Source organism: Miscanthus floridulus, chromosome 14 (genome assembly GCF_019320115.1).
Source record: "Miscanthus floridulus cultivar M001 chromosome 14, ASM1932011v1, whole genome shotgun sequence".
Taxonomy (NCBI): Eukaryota; Viridiplantae; Streptophyta; class Magnoliopsida; order Poales; family Poaceae; genus Miscanthus; species Miscanthus floridulus.
In genome coordinates this window covers 75,628,852-75,652,136 of record NC_089593.1, presented here as the reverse complement: position 1 = coordinate 75,652,136, position 23,285 = coordinate 75,628,852, and the positions used below count along the sequence as shown (strand labels likewise).

Below are 23,285 nucleotides of genomic sequence, written 5' to 3'. Positions count from 1 at the left end.
CTGCCGCTAGAGGTAGTTTGGAGAGGACCCCTTGCTACGTTGCCATGTCCATCAATCGCTGCAGCGGATCCATGGCAAGAATGAAGAGCATGGGTGAAAGAGGGTCGCCCTATCAAACCCCCCTCCTATGATTGAAAGACGGTCCTTGCTATCCATTAAGCAACACTTTTGATGATGCGGTGCTGAAAAGGATTGAAACCCATTCACGCCACCATGGGCCGAAACCTAATGCATGTTGAACTTCCAACATATAGGGCCAGCTAACCGTGTCGAAGGCCTTGTGTATATCTAGCTTCAAACAAATTACAGGCATCTTTTGCTTGTGCATGCTTCGCACCATGTTCTAGACGTAAAGGAAGTTGTCATGGATGCTCCTTTTCTTGATAAAAGCACTTTGGCATTTTGAGACCAAGGAGTCAGAGGGGGACCAGCCTATTTGCAAGAAGCTTCGCGAACAGCTTTGCGACACTATGAATGAGACTGATTGGCCTAAAGTCTGACATTCGCCTTGCGTCCGATTTCTTTGGAAGTAGAAAAATATTTGCCGAATTTAGCATCTCAAATCCTTGGGAATTTAGCATGAACATACTATTCAAAGCTGCTGTGACGTCCTCCTTGATTATTTCCCAGCATGCTTTGAAAAAGGCGCCCGTGAATCCATCCGGCCCTGGCACTTTATCAGACGGCATGGAGTTGATCGTGTTTTTTATCTCTTCCTGCGAGAAAGGCACTTCAAGCATGAATAGGTCTCTTGGGATGTACCCTAGTGCATTCCAATCGAAGGTCCTCGTCCTCGGCGCTACCGAACCAAGGTGATTTGAGAAATAATCTGCCACCACCTTCTCTTTGTCATTATGTGTTACTGCAACTCCCCCATTAGTGTGTAGCCAGTGAACGTAGTTTTTCCTTAATCTTGTGCTAGCCCTGGTTTGTGTTGGCGTCTCCACTTCGGATGTACGCTAGATTGGATTGCTGCCTGATCCTTGATTTTTCGATGGCGGCTAGGCCAGTGCTTTTGGCCTTCAACTGTCGACGCAGGTGAAGCTCCTAGGGCGTGAGCACCCTGCACTCCTGAGCCGCTTCAAGCTGCAGCAGCACTTCCTAGACGATGGCCAGCTGCAGCCTTGTGTCCCCAATTTTCTCTTTGCACCATCTCTTAATCCCTTTAGCGACTCTCACCAGCTTCGTGTTGAGGCACTTGAGCGGCAAGACAAGGCTATCAATCCTTGTAAGTGTTGGACTATCCTGTTCATTGCTCCAGGTGAAACACAGCCCATTGAGCCTTAGCTCCTTTAGATTCAGCTCATCAATCGCCGCTTTGAAGGCCCCCATGTGACGACGGTATAAATTTGAATTGTTCTTGTCTTCCGCCTGGTAGATGAGATTGAAGTCGCCTAGGATTAGCCACCTCCCGTGTGCTGGCCTGGGGATAGGCGGATAGCTTTGAGCTCTTGTAGGAACTAGAGCTTTTCGGCGTCCCCTTGCGGTCCATAGACCACTGTTATCTACCATGAGGTCCCATCTGCTCTCATCGTGCAAGTTGCCGTTACAGTGTTTGTGGACAGGTGCTGGTTGGAGAGGTCGAAGAAATCCTCATTTGCTGCGAGAAGGATGCCGCCTCTTGTTTGGGCAGCCGGTAGGACGACAAAATTGTTTGTGAATTTTGCACCCACCGAGCATTGCACAACAGCCTGGTCCACGTTGTGCAGTTTCGTCTCTTGGAGGCAGACGATGGCGGCAGCCGTGTCTCTTACTAGTAAGCTTACTGCATCTTGCCTCACCACATCATTGAGGCCTTGCTTGTCAAATGGATTTGTAAGATCTTGCAACTGGCTGATGAAATATGGTTCAGAGTGCTCAAAGCTATTTTTTTAGATAATGGAACAAAGTTCCAGCCTCTACCATCTATAGAAAAACATCAACGCCATAAGGCTTACACGTACAGGGAAAAGAAATAAAGTTCATCCCAACTAGTGAGCGCAATGAACAAAGCAAAACACAAAGCTTCAATACGATTTATGAAGTTCCAGCCGAACTTTGTGAAGACGGCCATGATCAACGTCTCTCATATCTTGTGCATCCCTCAAAGAACATTAGTCTCTCCTCCTCCTTCTACAACATGGATCACTGTCGTATCCAATACGTTGTCCTGAAAATTACCTACATTGATGTATTAGGTTTAGCTTTGTTAAATACCATATCATTTCTATTCAACCAAATCGACCAGCATAGCGCAGCAGCTCCCAGCAAAATTTAGTTTCTAAGTTTTAGGCTTAAACTATGTAGCGAGGAACCTAGCATATTGGTGAAACTAGCGGGAGGTTGAATTCCATATGTGATATGCACGGTATTCCAGACAAAACGTGCAAAGTAGCAGTCAAAGAATAAATGTTGAATAGTTTCAACCGAACTACAAAGACAACATTTGACACTTCCCTGCTAATTCCTCTTGGCTAAATTATCTTTCGTAAGGGTTACCTCTTTTTAAAAATACCACAGGAAAATCTTAATTTTTAGTGGTATCTTTACTTTCCAGAGACGACTTTTGTCTGAGGGAACACCCTCTTGGATATAAGTTGAGTACATGGATCGAACTCAAAGCTAAATAAATGGATGGGCGTTACATAAATATGGTTCTCTGCTCCTGTCAAAGGCTCTTCCCAATTTTGGAAAGGGTTACATAAAGTCAAACACTTGTTTAAGTGGGGGGGCTATCTTCAAATTAGGGGATGGTAGAATTTGCAAATTTTGGCAAGACACTTGGTTGCATAAGGTCCCTCTGATGATCAGTTATGAGGATCTCTATAAGATGTGAGGATGCCTAACTGTACAGTGGCAGAATGCTATGAAGAAGGGGATTGGAATGTTGATTTCAATAGGGCTCTTTCTGCTTATGAATACAACAGTTGGCTGAATCTCTATGCAGAATTGAATCTAATTGAAATTTAGGGAGATAGTCATGATACAGTTTCATGGGCTTTGGAAAGAAAGGGTATCTTTTCCACTAAGTCCTTATACAAATTTATCACCAACAGAGGGGTGGTCAGCAGGGTGGCTGGGATTATTTGGAAATGCAGGATGCCATTGAAAATAAAATTCTTTCTTTGGCAGGTCTTTAACAATAAACTGCAAGTGGCTCAATCTCTTCTGAAAAGGGGTTGGAAAGGGGATGGCCATTGCTGCTTTTGTGGGGAACTAGAAACGGTTGATCATATCTTTTTTCAATGTCACTTAGCCAGGTTGAAGGAAATATTTCCTGGGATTTCTTTCCCCAAGTCCTTAATGGACTTCTCTGAAACTTGGCTGCAGGGCAAGGGGCCCCTTTCACTTTGTTTAATTATGTTCATATTTACATGTTTCTCATGGGCTTTGTGGACCTCAAGGAACAAGATGGCTATAGAGAAGAAATTTCCAAAAGCTCCCACTAACATCATCTATGTTGCTTTATCCTTCATGCAGAAGTGGAGTATCTTGCTTAAGGAAGTGGATAGGGAGAAGCTATTGCACATCAAGGACGCCATCATGATGAGCTGGATGGAGAAGTTTACACCTAGTACAATGGTGGTGACAGATGTGTGTGAAATTTGATTCTGGAGTCTTTTGCTGGCTTTATGCCTGGTCAAGTGTTTTAGTGTCTGCGTTTAGTCCAGCTCTTGACTGTTCTTTTTCATTTACAAACTGGTATCCCCAGTGATGTAAAGCAGAGTTCATTCTCCTTAAAAAAAGTGATTTTTCCTTGTTTCAAGATAAACTGGACTTTTGATAACTTCCAATTACCTCTCACTATGTTGAAATATTGAACTACGTACTACGCATCATATGACCCAAATGACTAAGTCGACGAAGGAAGATGAACAATTCACTTGAACTTCAATATTAACATTCTTAGCATTATACTATTACCGTCCGACATAAGACTATTCTATAATACAGAGAGCTTAGTATTATTTGGCTCAACTTACTGTTTGTGCTAACGCGCCCTTAGGTGAGTGCAAACTCACCCATATGTTTTTTTAGTTTTCCAAACAGTTTAAAATACTACCTATAAATCTGACTCGCTACATTTGACTAAATAGTTTCTCGTACGAGGAAAATTCATGGTCGGTCCTTCAACTTGGCAATAGTTGTCACCTAGGTCCCTCTACTCTCAAAATGCTATTTCTGGGTCCATGAACTTGATTTTGGATATCATCCAGGTCCAAACGGATCCTAACCCACTCTGTACGCTGACATGGCACACTTACTGTGCATTGACGTGGCTCCTACATGTCACCTAGATCCGTCTATTGTCAAATGCTATTTCGGAATCCATGAACTTGGCTTTGGCAACTCCAAAAGGGTCCTAAGAGCAACTCCAAGGGACTAGCCAAAAGAAATATCTGAATTTAGTGATTTAGCTATTCTCTAAAATGAATTTTATCTAAAAAAAACTAGACTGCTCCACCAGGCTATCTAAAATGAGACTCTCCATATTCAAACCAGCTGCCACGTTATCAACTTCGTATTTTCGGATCACACCACCTAGAACTCAAGTTCGTCAGATTGGGGTTAGGACTGCTGGTTCCAGCCGCCAATAACAGTTCAGCTGGTCAAACTTCCCTCTCGCTGTCAACAAGTTCAGCTCCCTCCAAGTACATGTATATGCAAATGCAAGCACTGCGTGTTCTGATCATCTGCTAATAAGCAGCACACAGAGGCCTGAAACGTTGCTGCCGTCCTGCACCATCACAACAACAGTTAACATGGCAACCATTCTTTGGGTTGTGGCTAACTGCAGGTTGTAATCCCTATATATCTATTAATGTAGATTAATATTCTCTTCAACTTTCCTCCCAAGAATAATCGGTTGGATTTAGTCAGGATGCTGTTGCTGACTAGATCTTCCATTTGATCTGGTCTAGTCTTGCAGCGTGTGAAAATTCGTTCGCTGTCAGGAATAATTAATTCGTAGCTTTGCCAGATAAGCTGATCCTTTACAGTCAGTCAACGATATTGATAACTAACTGCCTGACTTTGACTCATCTTTAGCTTTTGTATGAACTAGCGAATTTAGTCAGTATCACAGTATGTTTTTGATTTCATAAAAAAAAACAGTATGTTTTGATCACTTGGAAGCTGAAGTCAGTCTGAATTGTGTCTCAGAGTTGCAGTAACTGACTATGACAAGCCATAAAATCACACAGAATAAATGCTCTATCATGTTTTTTTTCTTCTCGATACTAGGATCTTATATCAATTATGTACTGACTTTTACTCCTTGTAGTTCCAGGCTTTCCAGCAACAAGTAGACAGTTACGTTGGCTCTGTAGAAACAAATCATGACGTGAAAGAAAACCTATCTACCAGTTGTTACAGATATGGTCACATTATTAATACTGCTTGGCTGCGTAGCAATGGAGGCCTCTTCGTTTCCTACGCTACTCAGATTGAAATATGCAGGATGCTTAGGCTTAACCAGGACCATAGATTTGTTGCTTAGCATTGCAACGACATCTAACATCGTCGGACGATCAGCTGCTTTCTCTTGTACACACAACAATGCAATGTTCATACACCTCATCATTTCTTCTGAGTGATTAATGGTGTCCAATGATGAGTCAATGAGCTCGCCCCATCTTTCCTCTTCATATAATTTCCATGCCTGTTTGTAATTTCATCAAAGAATTGTATATTTATATGTATAGGGTACAAAATAAACAAAATAATTTTGCAAGGTACATGTGCATCCAACTCACATATCCAAGGAGATTGATGAAATTTCCATAGTCTTGGCCGCCAGAATTCCTTTTACCACCAAGGATCTCAAGAACGAGAACACCGAAGCTGAATACATCAGATTTGATTGAGAAGAGACCCTCGCAAGCATACTCAGGAGACATGTAGCCACTGAAATGAAACATATAGTATATGTTAAATTACTGTATATATATGGTTTAGCCAAGCATAAATTTCCATTAGTGCATGATCAGTTTATATGAAACTTACTATGTGCCAACCACTCTTCTTGTAGTGCTTTCTTCAGTGTTGTTTGAAGTAAAGATTTTTGCTAGGCCGAAGTCTGAAATTTTAGGATTCATTTCACCATCCAAAAGAATGTTGCTTGGTTTAAGATCTCGATGTATGACACGCAACCGCGAGTGCTTATGTAGGTAGAGAAGCCCATGTGCTATTCCTTCAATTATTGCTATACGTTTGTTCCAGTTCAGTAAAGCTCTTCTATTTTCATCTGCAAATAGATTAATCTATTTCAGTTACATATAGGGACTGGATTCATGGCCCTGACAGAAACAATTGTTCGAGTAAGTTTTAGTCCTTTTGATGCTTCTACGAAAATTATGTCTAAGATAAATTAAGAAATGTAAATGTGTTACCAAAGATGAAGAAATCCAAGCTTTTGTTTGGCAAGTATTCATAAACCAATATTTTCTCCTCTTCTTGAGAGCAACACCCCAAGAGCCTAACCAAATTCATGTGTTGGAGTTTGGCTATGAGCTGGACTTCATTTTTGAACTCCATGAAACCTTGTCCGGAATGTGAAGAAAGTCTCTTCACCGCTATGTCCAATCCCTCGGGAAACTGGCCCTGGCGGAAGAGATGTCAAAATTTAGGGCCAGTTTCCTTGAGACAAAATGATGATAGATATGATGTTGATATAGTCGTCTATTTCCTCAGCGATAGATATGATGTTTTTGTATTTACTTACAGTACCTTGTAGACAGCGCCAAAGCCACCATGCCCAAGTTTGTTTCTTCTGAAAAGTTATCTGTGGCGTCCAGTAACTGTTCAAACTCAAACACGAAGAACTCTGATGAGCTCTTCCCTTGCCAAATTAGTTCTTCCTGTGCCTTCAAGTCCCTAGTACGCCTTGATCCTGCTTCTAATCTCTCCACTTTAGTTGAATATTTAGACGAAATACTTTTATTTTTAGTCAAACGTATTCCGGTAATAGGAATAAATTTAAACAAAGAGCATGACAGAACAATACACTTCAGTTTCAGGTACCGATTATCACACCTTTTCTGTATGATCTAAGGCAAGGGCAGCAGAAGATGAAGCAGAGAAATGCTGCCGCTGCTGGACGAAATACAGCTATCAGAATTATCCAGAAATTGTACATACGCCCTGATACCAACATGATAAAATTCAGTAGTCATCATCATCATCATCATCAGTATTCATCGGCAGCAGGAATTACAACCATGGGAACTTACTCTTGTGTTTCACTGGCGCCATAACCGGCGTAGGCGCCGATGGCCGCCCGAGATGCAGGATAGGCTTGCTGTCGTAGAACTGATACGACTCGTACCTCAAAAAACACCGTATGACATGGAGCTGTCCTCCCATCCGCAGGGTCATGTTGAAGTTGAGCGTGCCGAGCAGACGAGTCAGACACGCCAAGCACATGCTGTCGGACAGGTCAGGCGTGCACTGCGCCATGGAGTAGAACACAATCGTCGGGCTGTCCATGACGCCCGTTGTGAACCGCACCGGCGTCGTGCTGGCCGCCGTTTGTATTGTCTTCACCAGAAGTTCGTTAAGGAGGCCCACGTTGAGGGCAACGTCATCGGCGTCGCCCGTGATGTTGTTGGTGCTCCAGTTGCCCCAGCTTTTCGCGTTCCACCTCGTGAATGGCGTGTCGTCGCCATTGTTGTTTCCACCCGTCGTATTGGAGGACGAGAGGATGTCGTCCACGGAGTAGACGAGGGAACAGCCACCACCGTAGTAGTAGGCAGCCTGGTAGCACTGTAACTGCTGCGCCGGCGAGAGTGGCGAGTAGATTGCGTCGAAAGTGGTGGCTACGCACTCGCCGCAGGTGGTGTCGTTGTCGACGTCGCCGCGGCAGAGCGCAAGAGCGTAGACGGCGTCTGGGGGTTGGCCGAAGACAGTGGTGGCGAAGTGCACCGGGGAAGAAGCGGTGTTCTTGGGGAGGGTGGCGGCGACCTGTTTAAGGTTGTGGCAGAATACGTCGGCGGTCGCCCGCGGGAACAGCGTGATGCCGCCCAGCACGAGCAGAAGGACGATGCCGGAGACGGCGTTCGCCATGGCTAGAGGCCAACCTGCTGACGTCTCGTGCTTCTTTGGTCTTCACCTGCCGGCTAGATGGTCATGCTTTGCTCAGTCCTCTTATCTACCACCGTTCAACAATTCATCACTAAACGATCACTTGGAAAAAAATATTCAATTAATTCCTCCCTGCCTTTAAATTATTATTAGGAGTACATGCATGGTATAACCTCCTGCCGTCCTGCGCACCAGTCCAATCTTAGAAACTGGCATTTTTCGACAGTTGATTTCCGCACTGGCCAGTTGCTTTCAGTAATCAGTAGTCACTACTACTAGTCATCGATCAGCTCGCGTCATACCTTAGAAACCATCTAAAAATTTACTCGGTCTAATCATGGAAACTGGCTGCGCATGTATATATTGGCGCCAGAACTATGTTTTTAATAAGCTTTAATTTCTCCATCTAAAAATTTACTTGATCTTTGGCTCTTTGCAGAGATGAAGAAATGACCAAAATAAAAATTGTAAATTTTGATGAGTTATACAACTTTGGTATTCATCACTTTTTCAGCTAAAATCATTTGGTGTTTCAAAATCTTGTTAAAACTTGTTATTTTTTTAAATTTGAAAATTTGAATTGCTCAAACTTTTTCAACCGAAATGAATGACCAAATCAACACAGTAACTTGATAGGGCATGATTTTAGAAAATTTTAGAAAAAAAAATCATCTCATTTGGAGTTAGTATGAGAGAGAAATTTTACCCAGAGATTAAAAAGAAAAATTACAACGGTTCATGATGATCAATGTTGAACAAGTGTGATTTCCGTTTTTAATCTGTGGCTGAAACTTGTAACTAGTTTTTCTCTCTCGTACTAACTCCAAATATAATGATTTTTTTCTAAAATTTTCTAAAATTATGGTCTATCATTTTAGTCTGGTCATCTATCTTTGTCATTAATTTTGGACAATTCAAATTTTGAATTTTAGAAAATGACAACTTCAAACCTGATTTTCAACCACTAAATGATTTCAGCTATAAAGGTGATGAATATAAAAGTTGTATAACTCGTCAAGATCTGCAACTTTTATTTTGGTCATTTCTTAATTTCATAAAGTGTTAAGTGTTTGTTTTAAGTGTTTCAATAGTAGTCCGAACATGTTGTAGTAGTAATAAGTGCATGTTTCAAGTGTCTGCGTGTTACAGCTGTTTTAGTAATAATAGAGTGGATGTTGCAATAGGTTCATCTGGATGTTGCAAAAGGTAATCTCACACAAATACATAAATATATAGTCTCACACACATACATAAATATATAGTCTCACACACATGCATAAATAAAGTCTTACAAACACACACACTTACACAAACACTCTACGTTCAACAACTAACTAGCCCGCTGTAACGATTTTTCCCTTGACACATTTTTGTTCCCATAGCAATATGTCTTTGGACAGGTTCTTTTCTATAACACTGATCTTCTTAGAAAAGTCTGTGAATAGCGGCATCTCATCGTAGTTATTGTAAGCTTCAACATCGTCCACGCCATCAACTCCGATAATGTGTTGTTTCCCAGAGGCTACCACGTGCTTTGTCTTCTTCGGAGGAAGGTTACTTTGTGGGTCAGGCATATAGAAAACTTGTGCAACACGTGAAGCGAGCACCCAAGGGTCATCTTGGTAGCCTAGATTCTCGAGGTCCAGGACTCTCAATCCGATCTCATTCAGTTGGTGTTGTTTGATCCAGCTGCATCGAAACAGGGCCATCGTTATATCCCTTCCATAGTTAAGTTCTCATATCTCTTCAATGATGCCAAAGTATTAGATCTTTCACCCCACTCCATCGAGTGCTTCTATTCGAACACCGTTGTTTGGTTCACATATTTACTATCATTTGCGTGGGTATAGTACGTGTACTCATTGATGTCATAAGCTTTTCAAGATGTCACTTGTCTCAATGGCCCCTCCACCAACCTACTGATGGTAATAGAGTCTATGGTTTTTTCAGACGGTTTGTTTTGGTCCTTCAAACATGTAGTTAGTCGTTGCTTGTGCTGTTTCATGACCCAATCATTTGAACGACCATTTCTCTCCGCTATAATGATAGCCAAGTGTTCATCAATGTACGATTGCATCAGTTGTGTACTCTACAAGATACTGTAATGCGCCCGACTCACTTTTTTGTAATCATGGTCGATGAACACTTTTCTACCACTGGCGCCCTTCCCAGCTAGCCTACCCTTGTGACGAGAATCGGGTTTATCAATCCCTTTATATACTTTTAGGTACTCTTGACAGCACTTGACGACTTCTTCAGTACTGTAACCCTCTATCATGGAGCCCTCTGGGTATGCTCGATTATACACGTATTGGCTTAAAACCAACATGAACCGCTCATAGGACCATATTTCATGCAAGTAGCAAGGGCCCAGCGCCTATATGTGATGAACCATGTGAATCATGAGATGTGGCATTATATCAAAAAAAGTAAGAGGTAAACACATCTCTAGTTGGTTTTATCTCCACCACAAATTCATGTAGCCCACTCAACTTTTTCTTGCCAATCGTCTTCTGTAAGATCTTTGAAAAAAAGTAGCACATGCGGGTGATGGTCATTTTCAAGAACTCTGGCTTTATAGCCCTGATTGCAATAGGTAGAAACACTGTCAGCATCACATGACAATCGTGAACCTTGTAGTGTGTTATTGACAAGTCCTTCATCGACACTAGCTTCTTCACATTCGCTGAAAACCTAGTCGGGACTTTGACCCCCCTCAGGAAAGTGCATATAGCTCTCTTCTCTTCTGGTGTTAGGTTGAAGCACGCCACGGGCAGAGTATATTTTCCATTAGCCTCAGGTACTGGGTGAAGCTGTGGCATCACGTTTAGCTGCACCATGTCTTTCCGTGATTTTAGACCATCCTTTGACTTGCCTATGTCCATCAAGATAGCAATGAGACTCTCAAAGACATTCTTCTGCACATGTATAGCATCAATGGCATGGAGGACCTCCAAGTCTGGCCAATAAGGCAGATACTAAAAGAAGATCGATTGTTTCTTGAAAGGTACGCCTTTGATAGGAGGTGTGCTTCTATCTCTGTTCGTCCCATCCGGATTCTTCTTTTCATAGACGACGCGTATGTTTTTCACTATTCTGTACACGTGTTCTCCGTTATGACGTCTCTCCGAAGGGGGTTCAATCTCTGGGGTGTTGTCATAAAATCTAAAGAACAATTTGCTACGGTACTTGTGACCTGTCTTTAAGAAGCGCTGGTTCCTTAGGTAAACTATCTTCTTGGATGCATCCAGGAACACCCATGTAGTACCATCCAAGCAAAATAAACATCCCATCTTCCCTTTGATCTGTCCAGACAAAGCAAACAACGCGGGGTAATCATTGGTAGTAACAAATATTATTGCTCTACATATGAAGTCCTCCTTTCGGAACGCATCGTACATCGGCTCCCCATGCCTCCATAGCCTCTCCATTTCTTGCATCAAAGGCTCGAGGAACACGTCTATATCAATGCCTGGTTGTTTAGGGCCAGAAATAAGAATAGTGAGGAGAAGGTACTTTATCTTCTAACACAACCACATTGGGATGTTGTACATGGTCAAGATCACTAGCCAAGTGCTGTGGTCGCTCATCCTCTCAATGAAGGGATTCATTCCATTGGTGCTCAAGCCAAACCGTACATTCCTTAGGTTATTGCTGAATTCTTTGTGCTTCTCATTGATCCTTTGCCACTGACTACAATCAGCCGGGTGTGCAATCTTATCATCATCTACCTTGTGCTCATCATCCTACCACGTCATGAGTGCGGCTTCTTTAGGGTTTAGGAAGATACGTCTCAAGTGGTCGATCACTGGTAGGTACCATATTATCAAGGCAGGAACTCTTCTCTGCTTTGCATCGTTGCCTAATGGAGTGTCCTCTAGGGGCTGAGATTCTTGTACCACATTTTTCATACCCTTCTTATTTCTCTTTTTCCCCGTGGAGGCTTCGTCCCCACCGTAAAGGTCATTGTTCTTGTACCGGCTGGCCCCACACCAGGGACATTTATCCAGTGACTTGAACATTTCTCCATGAAAAAGGATACAATGGTTGGGGCATGCATGGATTTTTTTCAACCCCCATTGTCAATGGACTTATGACCTTCTTCGCTTGGTATATATTGGCGGGAACTGAGTTTGGTTGTGGCAGCACCCATGACAGGAGACGCAATAGATCATTAAAACTACAGTCTAACCAGTCGTACTTAGCCTTCAGGATGAATAGCTCAAGCACAAAACGTAGCAATGTCCAGTGTGTCGGACAACCCTTTTCAACACCATACACAACCTCCTTCGACGTTTTTTTCACCCTTTCAAAATTTTCTAGACCTTTCAGGCTCTTTAGTAAAATCTCTGGTTCAAGGGCTCGAATCATGTCCTCCAAATCATCTTCATCCCCGACACGTGCTCCGCCATCATTATTGGCACCACCTTCGTCGTTACCATCCCAACCACCAGCATCACCACCTTGTTCATTGCCAAACTCGAGATCCATTCGTGCATCAAGCTCTGCTGAATATTGGGACAGGGATTCTAGAGTTTCGTCGTCGTATTCCTCCTCATCCGCGTCGTTAACAATAACCGTTTCACCATGATGAATCCACACTGTGTAGTCCTCAACAAATCCTCGCATAATCAAATGTGATCTGATAATAGTCACATCTGTCCATGTTATACGGTTCTTGCAATCTTTACAGGAATAAATAATTGTATCCTTATTCTCTGTCAAAGTTGTTGCATGCTTCTCTGCGGACCATTTTTTCTGATTTCCATCAGCATTGTTACTATCTTGTGACCCCATGGCTCCAAGCAAAGCTTGTGGGCACTGTGAACAGCATGGGTTTCTAGTTGTTGCTTGTGCAATGAGGACCAGGTGGACAGTGGACTGACAGGCTAACTTAGTTGCAAGGACGTGCTGATCTGAGAGTTGCAATGGCTCAACTATCTCAACATTTTTCTGATGTATACAGGCACGTATGGCGTCGCCTAGGCATACCTTGCCTTACTGCCTTAGAACACCGGCACACTGTAAAATTCCTTTCTTCTCATAATATCTGGCTAAATATCATCCTCCACATAATAATAATTTGCCATTTAGAACCTTTGTCCAATCATAATATGGCAGATATTTTAGATGAGATTTTCGTCCCATTCATGACCATCATTTTTAAGCTGTGACACCCATCTCAACCTTCTTCAGGTTTTATTACTTGGCTAAATATGCGTGATGGTTCTCACCGAACCCACCTGTTTCTTCATAGTTGAAACTTGCTGCCTGAATCAACTCTCCCGACTAGTCTTCTTCAATAGCTCGAGCCCATGTTCAACTACTATGTGTACTATGTGTAGCAGACAGTTGTGACCTGAACACAGTATCAATTAGTTCACCTGCTTGGTAGTAAGTCTTTAACAATCTTGTATGCCCACTCTCTGGGAACTAAATTAGTCACCACGCCTGTCTTGCAAGAAGAGCTTGATTAAATAGCTGCAATCTTGAAACCCAAGCCCTCCACGTGATTTAGGCATAATCATTTTGCTCACATGTAACCAGTGACCTTAACTCTTGTCTTCTTATCTCCCTGACAAAAAGTATGAATCATTTGCATAAATCTTCACAGTTTTGAATACACACATCACATATGTTGGCACTTGGCAGGACTTGTGCTACTGATTTAGAAAGGACCTCTGTAGCACCCAAGGATAGATGCTTCTCATTCCAATCTGTCAATCTTTTTGCAACCATGCTTTAACGGGCCCAAACCGAACAATACATGGGCAAGCTTCAATTTATCAATGCATGCTAACTGAAGAGCTCTGTTCTCCATCTTAACTGTCTCCAAACTGGGCGACGGTGTGAAGTACCTTGTTTTTGCTAAGACTGCAGACTGCATGGGAAGTTAGTGGCTGATCTTGCACCTTATGTGTTTGCAATGGTATCTTGATGAGCTGCCGATCAGCAAATGGTGTGTCAGGCTTTGCATCAACTCGATGTGGGACATGAAAGGAGATCTGAACTTGTTGATGTGGGACATGAAAGGACATCTGACTATTGTGGTTCTGGTAAATTTTCTTCTGTTACCGGATATCATCGCTGAAGTGGTTCTGCAACCAGGTGTCCCTGATGATCACAAGTGGACAACCGAAGCTGGAGGTGTCTTCTCTTTATGACTTTCTCTACTGAATCAGCCTACAGATCCTTCTTCACCAGTTGCATTGACCGTTGAGTTTCAACCTTGGAGGATCATTTTTTTTAAAGAAAGTGGCAGGAGCTCTGCCTTGCATTGAAATTAGGGAAACAGAAGATTTTGCCTCTAGCAATCACGCCTCAACAGGCTACAGGACAACCACATGCTCTTGAGCAAGGTTTTTAATTTCGGTATCGCCAAAATTTCGGCCACCACCGAAATTACCGAATTTCGCGAAATTCGGCCGAAATTTCGCCGAAATTTTTTTAGAGATTAGCACATGAAGTATGTTTTTTTCTAAAAAAAATTGGATCTAAACAAATATTAGTATGATTTATGACTACATATCTATTAAATAGAAGAATATGCAATATAAACAATAGAAAAATATAAGATTAGAGTTATATAGCACATGTATTAGTGTATTAAAAAATTTCGGAGTTTTCTTTCGGCCACCACCGAAATTACCGAATTTCGTGAAATTCGGACGAAATTTCGCCGAAATTTTAAACCCTGCTCTTGAGAGAGCCAACCCGTAAAGAAACAAAAAAAAAAAAGCACACACGAAGGTCTCCTAAACTAGTTTTGAAAAGCATGCTGTCGTTGATCAAGGTCCTCTTTTGTATGTAGCGCAACTGATAGAGGTGTGGAGCAATCATTTTGGAAAATCTGCCGATTTCTTTCTTTCCACAAATTCCACATGGTAGATGCATAATCTGTTGAAGTGCCATCTTTTATCTTTTGGTATTGTCTTTACCGCAGCTTCCCACCAATCTTAATGTTGATGTAATTGGCAGCCTATACATGCGGAGGTAAGGAGAAATTCCCCCATGCTAGTACCCTCCTATAAACATCAACCCCGAAGGGACATAAGAGACACCTCGGAGGTGCATTGACTAGGGCATCTCAGAGATCCAAATTTTACACTAAACTTGTTATTCATATCCGATACAGGACAGCCAACACATTGGTTTGTGGAGGGTTACCACTTACCTCACCCAGAGCATTGTCCCTCTGCACTGAGTTTCATATCATGTTACTTCAGATAGCATTCAGAGTACTTGTTTGAGTTTGTATTAACGCGTGTTTTGTTTTGCGTCTTATGTTTTCACTTTTGTTCTTTTTTGTCTGGCTTTGGTATTTCGTTTCTGTTTTTGTTGTTTCAGTTTGTTTGCCTTTGTATCAGCTGCCAACCATTATGAGTGGTGTGGGTGTGTGACTTCTTTAAGGGTTATTACCACCTTTTCTCTTTAATATAATGATACACAACTCTCCTGCGTGTTCGTAAAAATCCTCCTTAACATAATGGCGTGTAGCCTGCATGTTCTTGGGAAAAAAAACATGCTGGAACCTTAAAGCTTTCATTCACTCTTAAACCCATATACTTCTCTAATGTGACCTTCTCAAGACCGAGTATATGTCACTGATTTCTTCACATCATCTTGGCACCAGTCTCCAAACATGATAGAACACTTAACCTGACATGTTTGTGTATTTTCCTAGAAATATACCTGCACCAAGCTCCTTACATACTAATGCCTTTAGCTTTGAAGCTTCATAATTTCATCGCATTATATGCTCCTCGTTTGCTTACATTCAAAATGTTTTGCAGGTTGACAAGTAACACAGCGTGCTAGCTTGAAGTGTGGAAGTTATGCCTGACGACCTGGCATTGGAACTGACAACTGAGGAGCTTTTGCAGCTTCTAGGGAAGGGGAAGTAAAGAGAGTCTCTTTTGGTCACTAGGGTTTGACTCAACTCCTGTATGCAGCTATGCATGATTGTGGAGGCAATTGTAATTAGTTTCTACTCTGTAGTTAAGTACTGTTGTGCACTGGGAGTAGAACTTGCCTCTGGTACTTTCAGTTGGATTTCCTCGTGCAGGTAGGTTGCATAATGCAGGCCTAAGAAAATGTTGACCAGATGATCTGTGTTGGGTACTTGGGTTGTTATGGCCTCATAGTTAGCATTTGGTAAAGTAGTTTATTACCGTTCCTCAGATTTCACAGAGAAGCCTTGAAATTGCCAAACACGCGTGTTTGGGTTGGGTAAAGGTGAAACTCTGACACGTTTAAAGTTTACTGCACTGCAATTCTCCGGTTGTCATGTCGAGCAAAGATTTCAAAGGACAAAAGAAGAAAGAAAGTTGAGGACTAATAGATTTTACGTCAGCAGGGCTTTAAAGGAAGCTGGGGAAACGGATTGACATCTGTAGCACCCGGTTTTAAGAATAAAACCAGATATATACCATATATGAGTTCAGGAAGTCAAATCTCACATATAGCTACAAATAAGGGTAATATCGAAAGACAATGCTCAATATATAACGTACTTAGTATAAAGGATATAACCTAAGACAACAAACAACGGAAAGACAACTCCGATCTTCGGGTGAAGACTCCAATTCCACAAGGACAACTGATTGGTTGATTATAAGCCTAATTCCTTCAAACTCTAGCAATATGGTAGCCATCCGGGATTTTTATCCAAATAATTAAAAAATAAAGCAAACTTAAGTACATGTCATACTCAACAAATATAACATGGGGTTCATGAGGCTCAAAAGATTGATACTGGTTTAACTGCGATTAGCTTTTAATTGTCACAATTTTAGCATACGAGTAGCAACAAGTTTATCGCAAGCCCATATAAACACATGATCAGGTAAATATGAATAATAAAAAGCATAAACAGTAATCATTAGTGAGCATCTTTATCATCAGTATCATCAGTGTTCATCATCTATTCTGTAGGGGTCCAAGACCATTCGTGACCGTGAGCACGACTGATATACCAGTTTTACACTCTGTAGAGATTGTATACTTTCATTGTGAGTCGTGATTTACCCTTTCGCCCGAGGTGATCAACCTCTTAACCCACTACCAAGAGGAAGGTCGGTAGGGTTCACTATGAAGCCTTTCAAAGGTTCGTCTTACAAGTTAGGGCCATTAGATTCACTTGACAAACAGATATAGGAACCCCCTGTCGAATGGCACAATGACACGCAGCCTATACACATAAGAGTAGAGGCTGTCCTTTACCTAATTCGGCAAGCCATTCTTACGCCATAAAGGTAACCTCTAACAAGCTAGAAAATATCATCATACTTGACTAAAGGCAGAGCCATGTAGCCCTCACAGCTGTACTGTAAGTCCCGGATGTTCGCTTACAGATAGGTCCTTAGGGAGAGGAATCTAGAGCACCATAAAATAGTCCAATGCTCTAGCCCCCTTGTTCCATGTTGCTAAAAAACATCTTTTAATGTTTATTGCATATTCCATTAGTCAAGTTACAAGATCATGCCTTTAGTTGAGAACTAGCATCATACTACCCAATACAATACCCCATAGGTGATAAGGAATCCAAGATATCAAATAGCTAGAAAAATTTACTATGGTGCCATGGTAGACAGATGCATATGATTAAATTATTAAAGTGAATAGGACAACAAGGATGATCACATGCTATACTTGCCTTAAAACTCTGATTTTCTTCTAATGAATTGTAACATCCAAAGGACTTCTTCTGGATCACCAACTTCTTCTATGTCACCAACGTACTTCTCACCGACTGGACATGATCATAAAACACCGCACAAGCATCCATGCAATCATACACGAAGCAAACAATAGAACTAAATCAGAACAGTACACCAAACATATGAAACAACAAGTGAAAAAGTTTTAAAGACGTTCTACACGTTACTACAAACACACAGACGCGAAAAGCACTCTAATCGGAACTATAACGAAAAAGTTATAAATTTAATAAGTTAAAAATAGATTTAATAGTAATATAAACATGTAGAATTTTAAAAGTTGAAATATATTTAATAGTAATATAAACATGTAGATTACGCAATTACGAATCTAACGCAACTTGAACGGATCAAATCGGAGTTAAAACAGAGAAGTTATGGCCTAAAGAAAACTAGTGGCAAAACTATAAATAGATGAAAGCGTATTTTGGATCTAACCGAAGAAACTACGTTTTCAGAAGAAGAAAGCGTATTTTGACTCTAACATAGCAAAGTTACGCTTTTCGAAAGAGAACGTATTCTGGAAGTGTGCCATGGACTTCGGATTCTATTACGTGAAACTCCTGGGGCTCTTTTGCAAAACGGCTGACCGAATCTGTATCACGTGATATCGGCCGCTGAATCAAGATCGGACGTCCCAAAATAGATCGGGGGGATGGCGTGGCCGGCCGGCCGGAACATGCCCGAGCACGGTGGTGACATGGCCAGGAACAAGCGAGCTCGCCGGAGCTCTTGGAGAAGGGCCTACGGGCCACTATTGGATGAACCGAGGGCACCGGGAGATAGAGGAGGAAACGGAGATCACGGCTAGGTAGCTTACCGTGGTGCGGAGCAACGGAGGGCGGCGCGGTGCACGGCTAAGCGGGCGGTGATGGCGGCGGCGCTAGGGTTTGCATGGTGCGGCGTCTCGACGAGGAGGCTGCGGCTTAGAACAGGACGGGGAGAGGCGGCTCGGTCGGCGGCTGCTATTTATGAGGGCAAGTGGCTTGGGTGGCACCGCAAGGGAGGAGGTGTGGCGGCGGCAGAGAGTCCGGCTCGGTCTCGCGCAGGGAAGACGATGACGCCTGACCAGCGTACCCGGTTGGTCAGCGGCAGAGAGTGAGAAGAGAGGGAAGAGGGAAACGGTGCGCGGGCTAGTGCGGTGCTGAGCTGGTGGCGCGCGGCTTGGGCCTGCGGTCTGGCGGGGCGGGGAGAGAGAGAGCGGTGCTGGGCTGCGGGAGATGACGGGGAAGGAGCTAGGCCCGCGGCGCTCTGGCCCAAACGGAGAAGGAGGAGGTGAGAGCGGGCCAGGCCGAGGGAAGGAGAAGGTGGCGGGGAGAAGCAGGCCGAGTAGCCCAAAACAGAGAGTGAGAGGTTTTCTATTTTTTCTTTTTTTTTTTCTTTAACACATTTTCAAAACCAAATTCGATTCAAATTTAAATCCTTTTGAAAATTTGAATTTTATACAAAGTCACACATTCCAATAATTACAATGCACCAGCATGTATGCACAAAAATATTGCTAAGCCTTATGATAAATTTTAATTTAATGAAAAATTATTATTTACCTATGTTTTCGTGAGCACAAAATACAAAATTAAATTAATTTATATCTATTTCGAAAAGAGGAAATTTTAGGGTGTTACAACGTTGCTCCAGTTGATGGATGATTGGTCTGTTTGGAGCCACTTCTCCTCGGCTTATGGTGAAAAAAAGCTGAGAAAGACCAGTAAACGACGCAATTCTGAGGCAACTTCTTCCACTCGTGTGGGGTGCGGGCTCCGCTTTCTTCTGGGTCGCGGCCTCCGTTGGTGGTGGTGATGAGTTCTTTTTCCTAGACTAGAATCGACGTGCCAATCGGTTAGCTTCTTCAATCTTTATCCTGAAATTCCTATGGAAGCCAGCGACGGGAGAAAGCCAGCTTTGATTAAAGTGTGGTTGAGATAAGTTGTCCTAAACATGGTCAATATTATGTTTACCGTCAATGCTCATAACAGCTCCGACTTAGATGTCGGCTTCGTTTCTATGGCGGCCCCCGCACGGATACGATGCCTGTTCCCACGAGAAAGTTCCTCCTCGCACGCCGGATGCCTATTCTGCCGACGCTCCTGGCCGCCACAGCGCTCGCGAGGCTTGAGGCCAGGCCGCGCCGCGCGACTAGACTGGCAAGCTTGCCACGCGTGTGGGCGTGACCGACTTTCTTGGACCTCGCGGCAATGCTATTGTTGAGGGGCGCCGACGGCGAGAGTCGTCGCAGTATACGGCCAACGCGCACGCTGGCGAGCATGAGGTCGATCGATGGTGCCACGTACGTACGGCCATCACAGGGGATACTGGGTCCCCAGGGGTGTAGGCCATGATCCAGCCCAGAGGTGGTCCTCGAGATCCTCCTTCGCCTCGACATCCGCGACGCCGTCCGCACCTCCGCGCCTGGCGCCACCGCTGGCGTCATCTCCCTGTCCCCGACTTCAGACGCTGCTCCGTCGGCCGCCTCGGAGTGGTTTCCGCCGCTCAGTCCGTCCTCCTGCGCCACCTTGCCCAGGTGGAAGACTTCGCTCTCGATGGGAGTTCGCCGCCGCTTCCCGAGGCCGACCACCCGCGCCTCGACGACCTGCTGATCATCCATCTCTCGCCCCCTCGTCATGCCCTCAAAGGTCTCGTCCTTAACCTCCAGTCCTACAAGCTGCACTCCTCCGTCTTCTCCTACGTCAACCTCGACTACCTCGAAGTTAAAGGTTGTCTGCTCCCAGGCTCTACCCCGGGCTTAGTGGCTTCACTCCCACTCATGCATCTCACACGGCTTCGTGTGCATTACACTGTGGAGTTGGAGCCCCATCTGAACTCGGCTCAGTTTGACGCGCTCGCGGCTCTGATTTCTGGTTGCCCGGGATTAGAGCAATTGGTAGTAATTGTTGGTCCAGAGGTGGCTGGTGTGAAGCTAAAGATTGCTGCACCCCGCCTTCGCCAATTGGAGATTCGTGCACGTTCTGCTGATTGGATGGTGGAGTTTCAGAGTCTGCTTCCCGATCTTGCTCAAGCCAAGCTTCAATTGCCATTTTTCTGCTATGCTCAAGAAGGGGGGTCGAGGCTTCTGCAAATTTTACAGAGCATTTCGCAGGTGGAGAAGCTGGAGTCGCTTGATAGTAATCCCTTGGTAAGAAGATAATGATTGCTTCTCACGTCTTTGTTATTTGCCCCGATAGAGAAGTTTCCTACCATTGAATTCTTATCGATGCTCACAATATTAAGGTTTAGAAATTTGAATTGCCATGAGAGCCTGGTGTATTCAGTATTCTCACCAAAGTTTTTATTTCCTTCAATCACAAATAAAAGTCCATTCAGGTTTGTCTGAAGTCAAACATTATTTATATTTGACCATCGATATCCAAAATTGACAACAATATTGGTGCTACTAGATTTATCATTGAAAAAAAAACTTTCACAACATATAACTCTTTCTATTAAGATAATGTTTTTATTCATATTGCTAACAAACTCTGCCTATTTTCTGTGTTAATATATTTGTTTCACGGAATATGTACACAAATGTAGTTCTCTATTTCCAAAAAACTGATACTACTTTTCCCTTTGAAGTACTTTTTGGGGTCTGTACTTTTCTTGCTCAAGAGGGATATTCTAGAATAAGCACATACAGGTTATATCTTTTGCTTTTTGTATTGCTCCATTTTCTGCTATTGGAGCAACCTCGGACCTTTATAACTATAGGATCCTTTTTCATTAAACTGACATGTTTTTCCATATTTGTTCTCTCTAGGTTGATTTTCAAGCTATGGTGCCATTCAAAATACCAACTAAATTTGAAAACTTGCAATATTTGACAACAGATGCTGATCTGGGTGATGCAGCACATATTGTTTTATTTTTTGAGTTCTTAAGATGTTGTCCAAACCTAAGGGGGCTTAAGATAAGGTAAACACATTATCTGTTATGAGTTTCTTCTCTTCGTTTTTGTTATCACTTAACTAATTTCCATATGGAAAACAGTTCCCTGTTTCAGGGCATGGTTTTCATTATCATTTCGAAGAAACCCAAGAATTTTGGAATACACATGGGCATGGAGATTTGTTTCGGTGCCTGCGCATTATGGAATTGATCGATGTGTGCCTATCATACAATGAGTTGCAGTTCATAAAGTTGGTTTTATCAAAAGCTCAAGTGCTAGAAAACTTCACTATTGTTCACCGCGCTGAGAATGAAAGTTCCAGCTTGGAAGCTTGCATTGAAGTTCTGAAGTTTAAGAGAGTATCACAAGTAGCTCAAATTAAGTACGAGGTGGCACCCGGACATTAAGTGGTAAGTTCCCAGTGAGTTTGGTGGGTTGCTTGGATCTCCTGTATCTGTTCCTCGAAAAACGAAAGAGCCTTTCTATGTTACGTGCTCAACTGGTGATTGTTAGCATGATCGCGTTTTAGATTTGTACAACTATTTAGTATCATACTATCATCCGCTTCCAAATTCAGCTGCAACGTTATCTAACATTGTAGCATATCTGATAACCATGACAACAACAACAACATAGCCTTTCAGTCCCAAGCAAGTCGGGGTAGGCTAGAGTTGAAACCCACCAAGAGCCCCAAGTCCTGAGAACCATGACAAGAAAAAAAATGGAATGCCTAAATAGAAAACCTTTCTACCTGGTCATAGAGGGAAAGATACCCAACTTTCCTAATATGAAAAAAAAATGATCCTGCTACCTTGAGGTAATTCATGCTAGGTTGTAACATTCTTCCTAGCTTATTTAACTTTTTTAGGTATAGAATGTAACTTTTAAGCATTGTAAGTATTTTTTTTTAACTGCTTTTTACATATTCTTAGTTGAATTTACCGTGTTTCCAAGCACAGGATATAACCTGTGGATAGTTGGAAGTAACATTTGGTCAGTAGGATCAAGTCTGATTCAAGAATCAACGACATCCACATGGACTCACCTGCCACTCTGCTAGCAACCAGTAAGGACATAACCCCTGCCATCTTGAGCAATATAAAAAAAACTCGGCCTACAGAAGGTAAGATAGCCCCCAGGCATTGCATTAAGAAAAGAATACCCTTCAAACCCCTCACCGCCCATACATAGCAGCACCGTAGCCTATGTGAGAACGACCACGACCGGGGCCTGAAAATTTGCTCCCACGAGGAGTCAAACCCAGGACCTAAAGAGTGCTACTCAATCCATCTAACCAACTCAGCTAGATGCCCTTTCACCATCGTGAGCAATATCAATGCCATCCTTCCCTGAATCTTCCTGGTAAGGAGGATCTACATTGGTTCACACCATCCTTTATGGTGGTTGACATTTTTCCTAGCACACCTTGGCCAATGCATCTACTAACACTCCTACAATTCTCTATTTTTTTTTTTGCCTCATCAAGTTTCCCTTTTCCTTATTCAGTTACTGAATATAACAGCACGAATTATCTCTGTTATTCACTGGAGCCGCCATGCCTGTCTTGCAAGAAGAGTTAGCATTCAATAGTTTGTCATCTGGACAGCATCTAGTAGTACTTT

At 42.8% G+C, this 23,285-nt stretch overlaps 1 protein-coding gene and 1 pseudogene across 1 annotated transcript; one reads left to right on the top strand and one right to left on the bottom strand.

The window, feature by feature from the left end:
• Positions 1-5,318: 5,318 nt before the first annotated feature.
• LOC136504165 (cysteine-rich receptor-like protein kinase 10) lies at positions 5,319-8,082 on the bottom strand (annotated as a pseudogene).
• A 12,033-nt stretch (positions 8,083-20,115) lies between these two features.
• LOC136503770 (uncharacterized) lies at positions 20,116-20,925 on the top strand. The gene has a single exon (XM_066498742.1). The coding sequence runs from the start codon at positions 20,116-20,118 to the stop codon at positions 20,923-20,925; it is 810 nt and encodes a 269-aa protein (XP_066354839.1).
• The last annotated feature ends 2,360 nt before the right edge of the window (positions 20,926-23,285 follow it).

What these genes read in the sequence shown, in the direction of transcription:
- LOC136503770 (XM_066498742.1), top strand. Translation starts at nt 20,116, where the DNA reads ATGATCCAGCCCAGAGGTGGTCCTCGAGATCCTCCTTCGCCTCGACAT.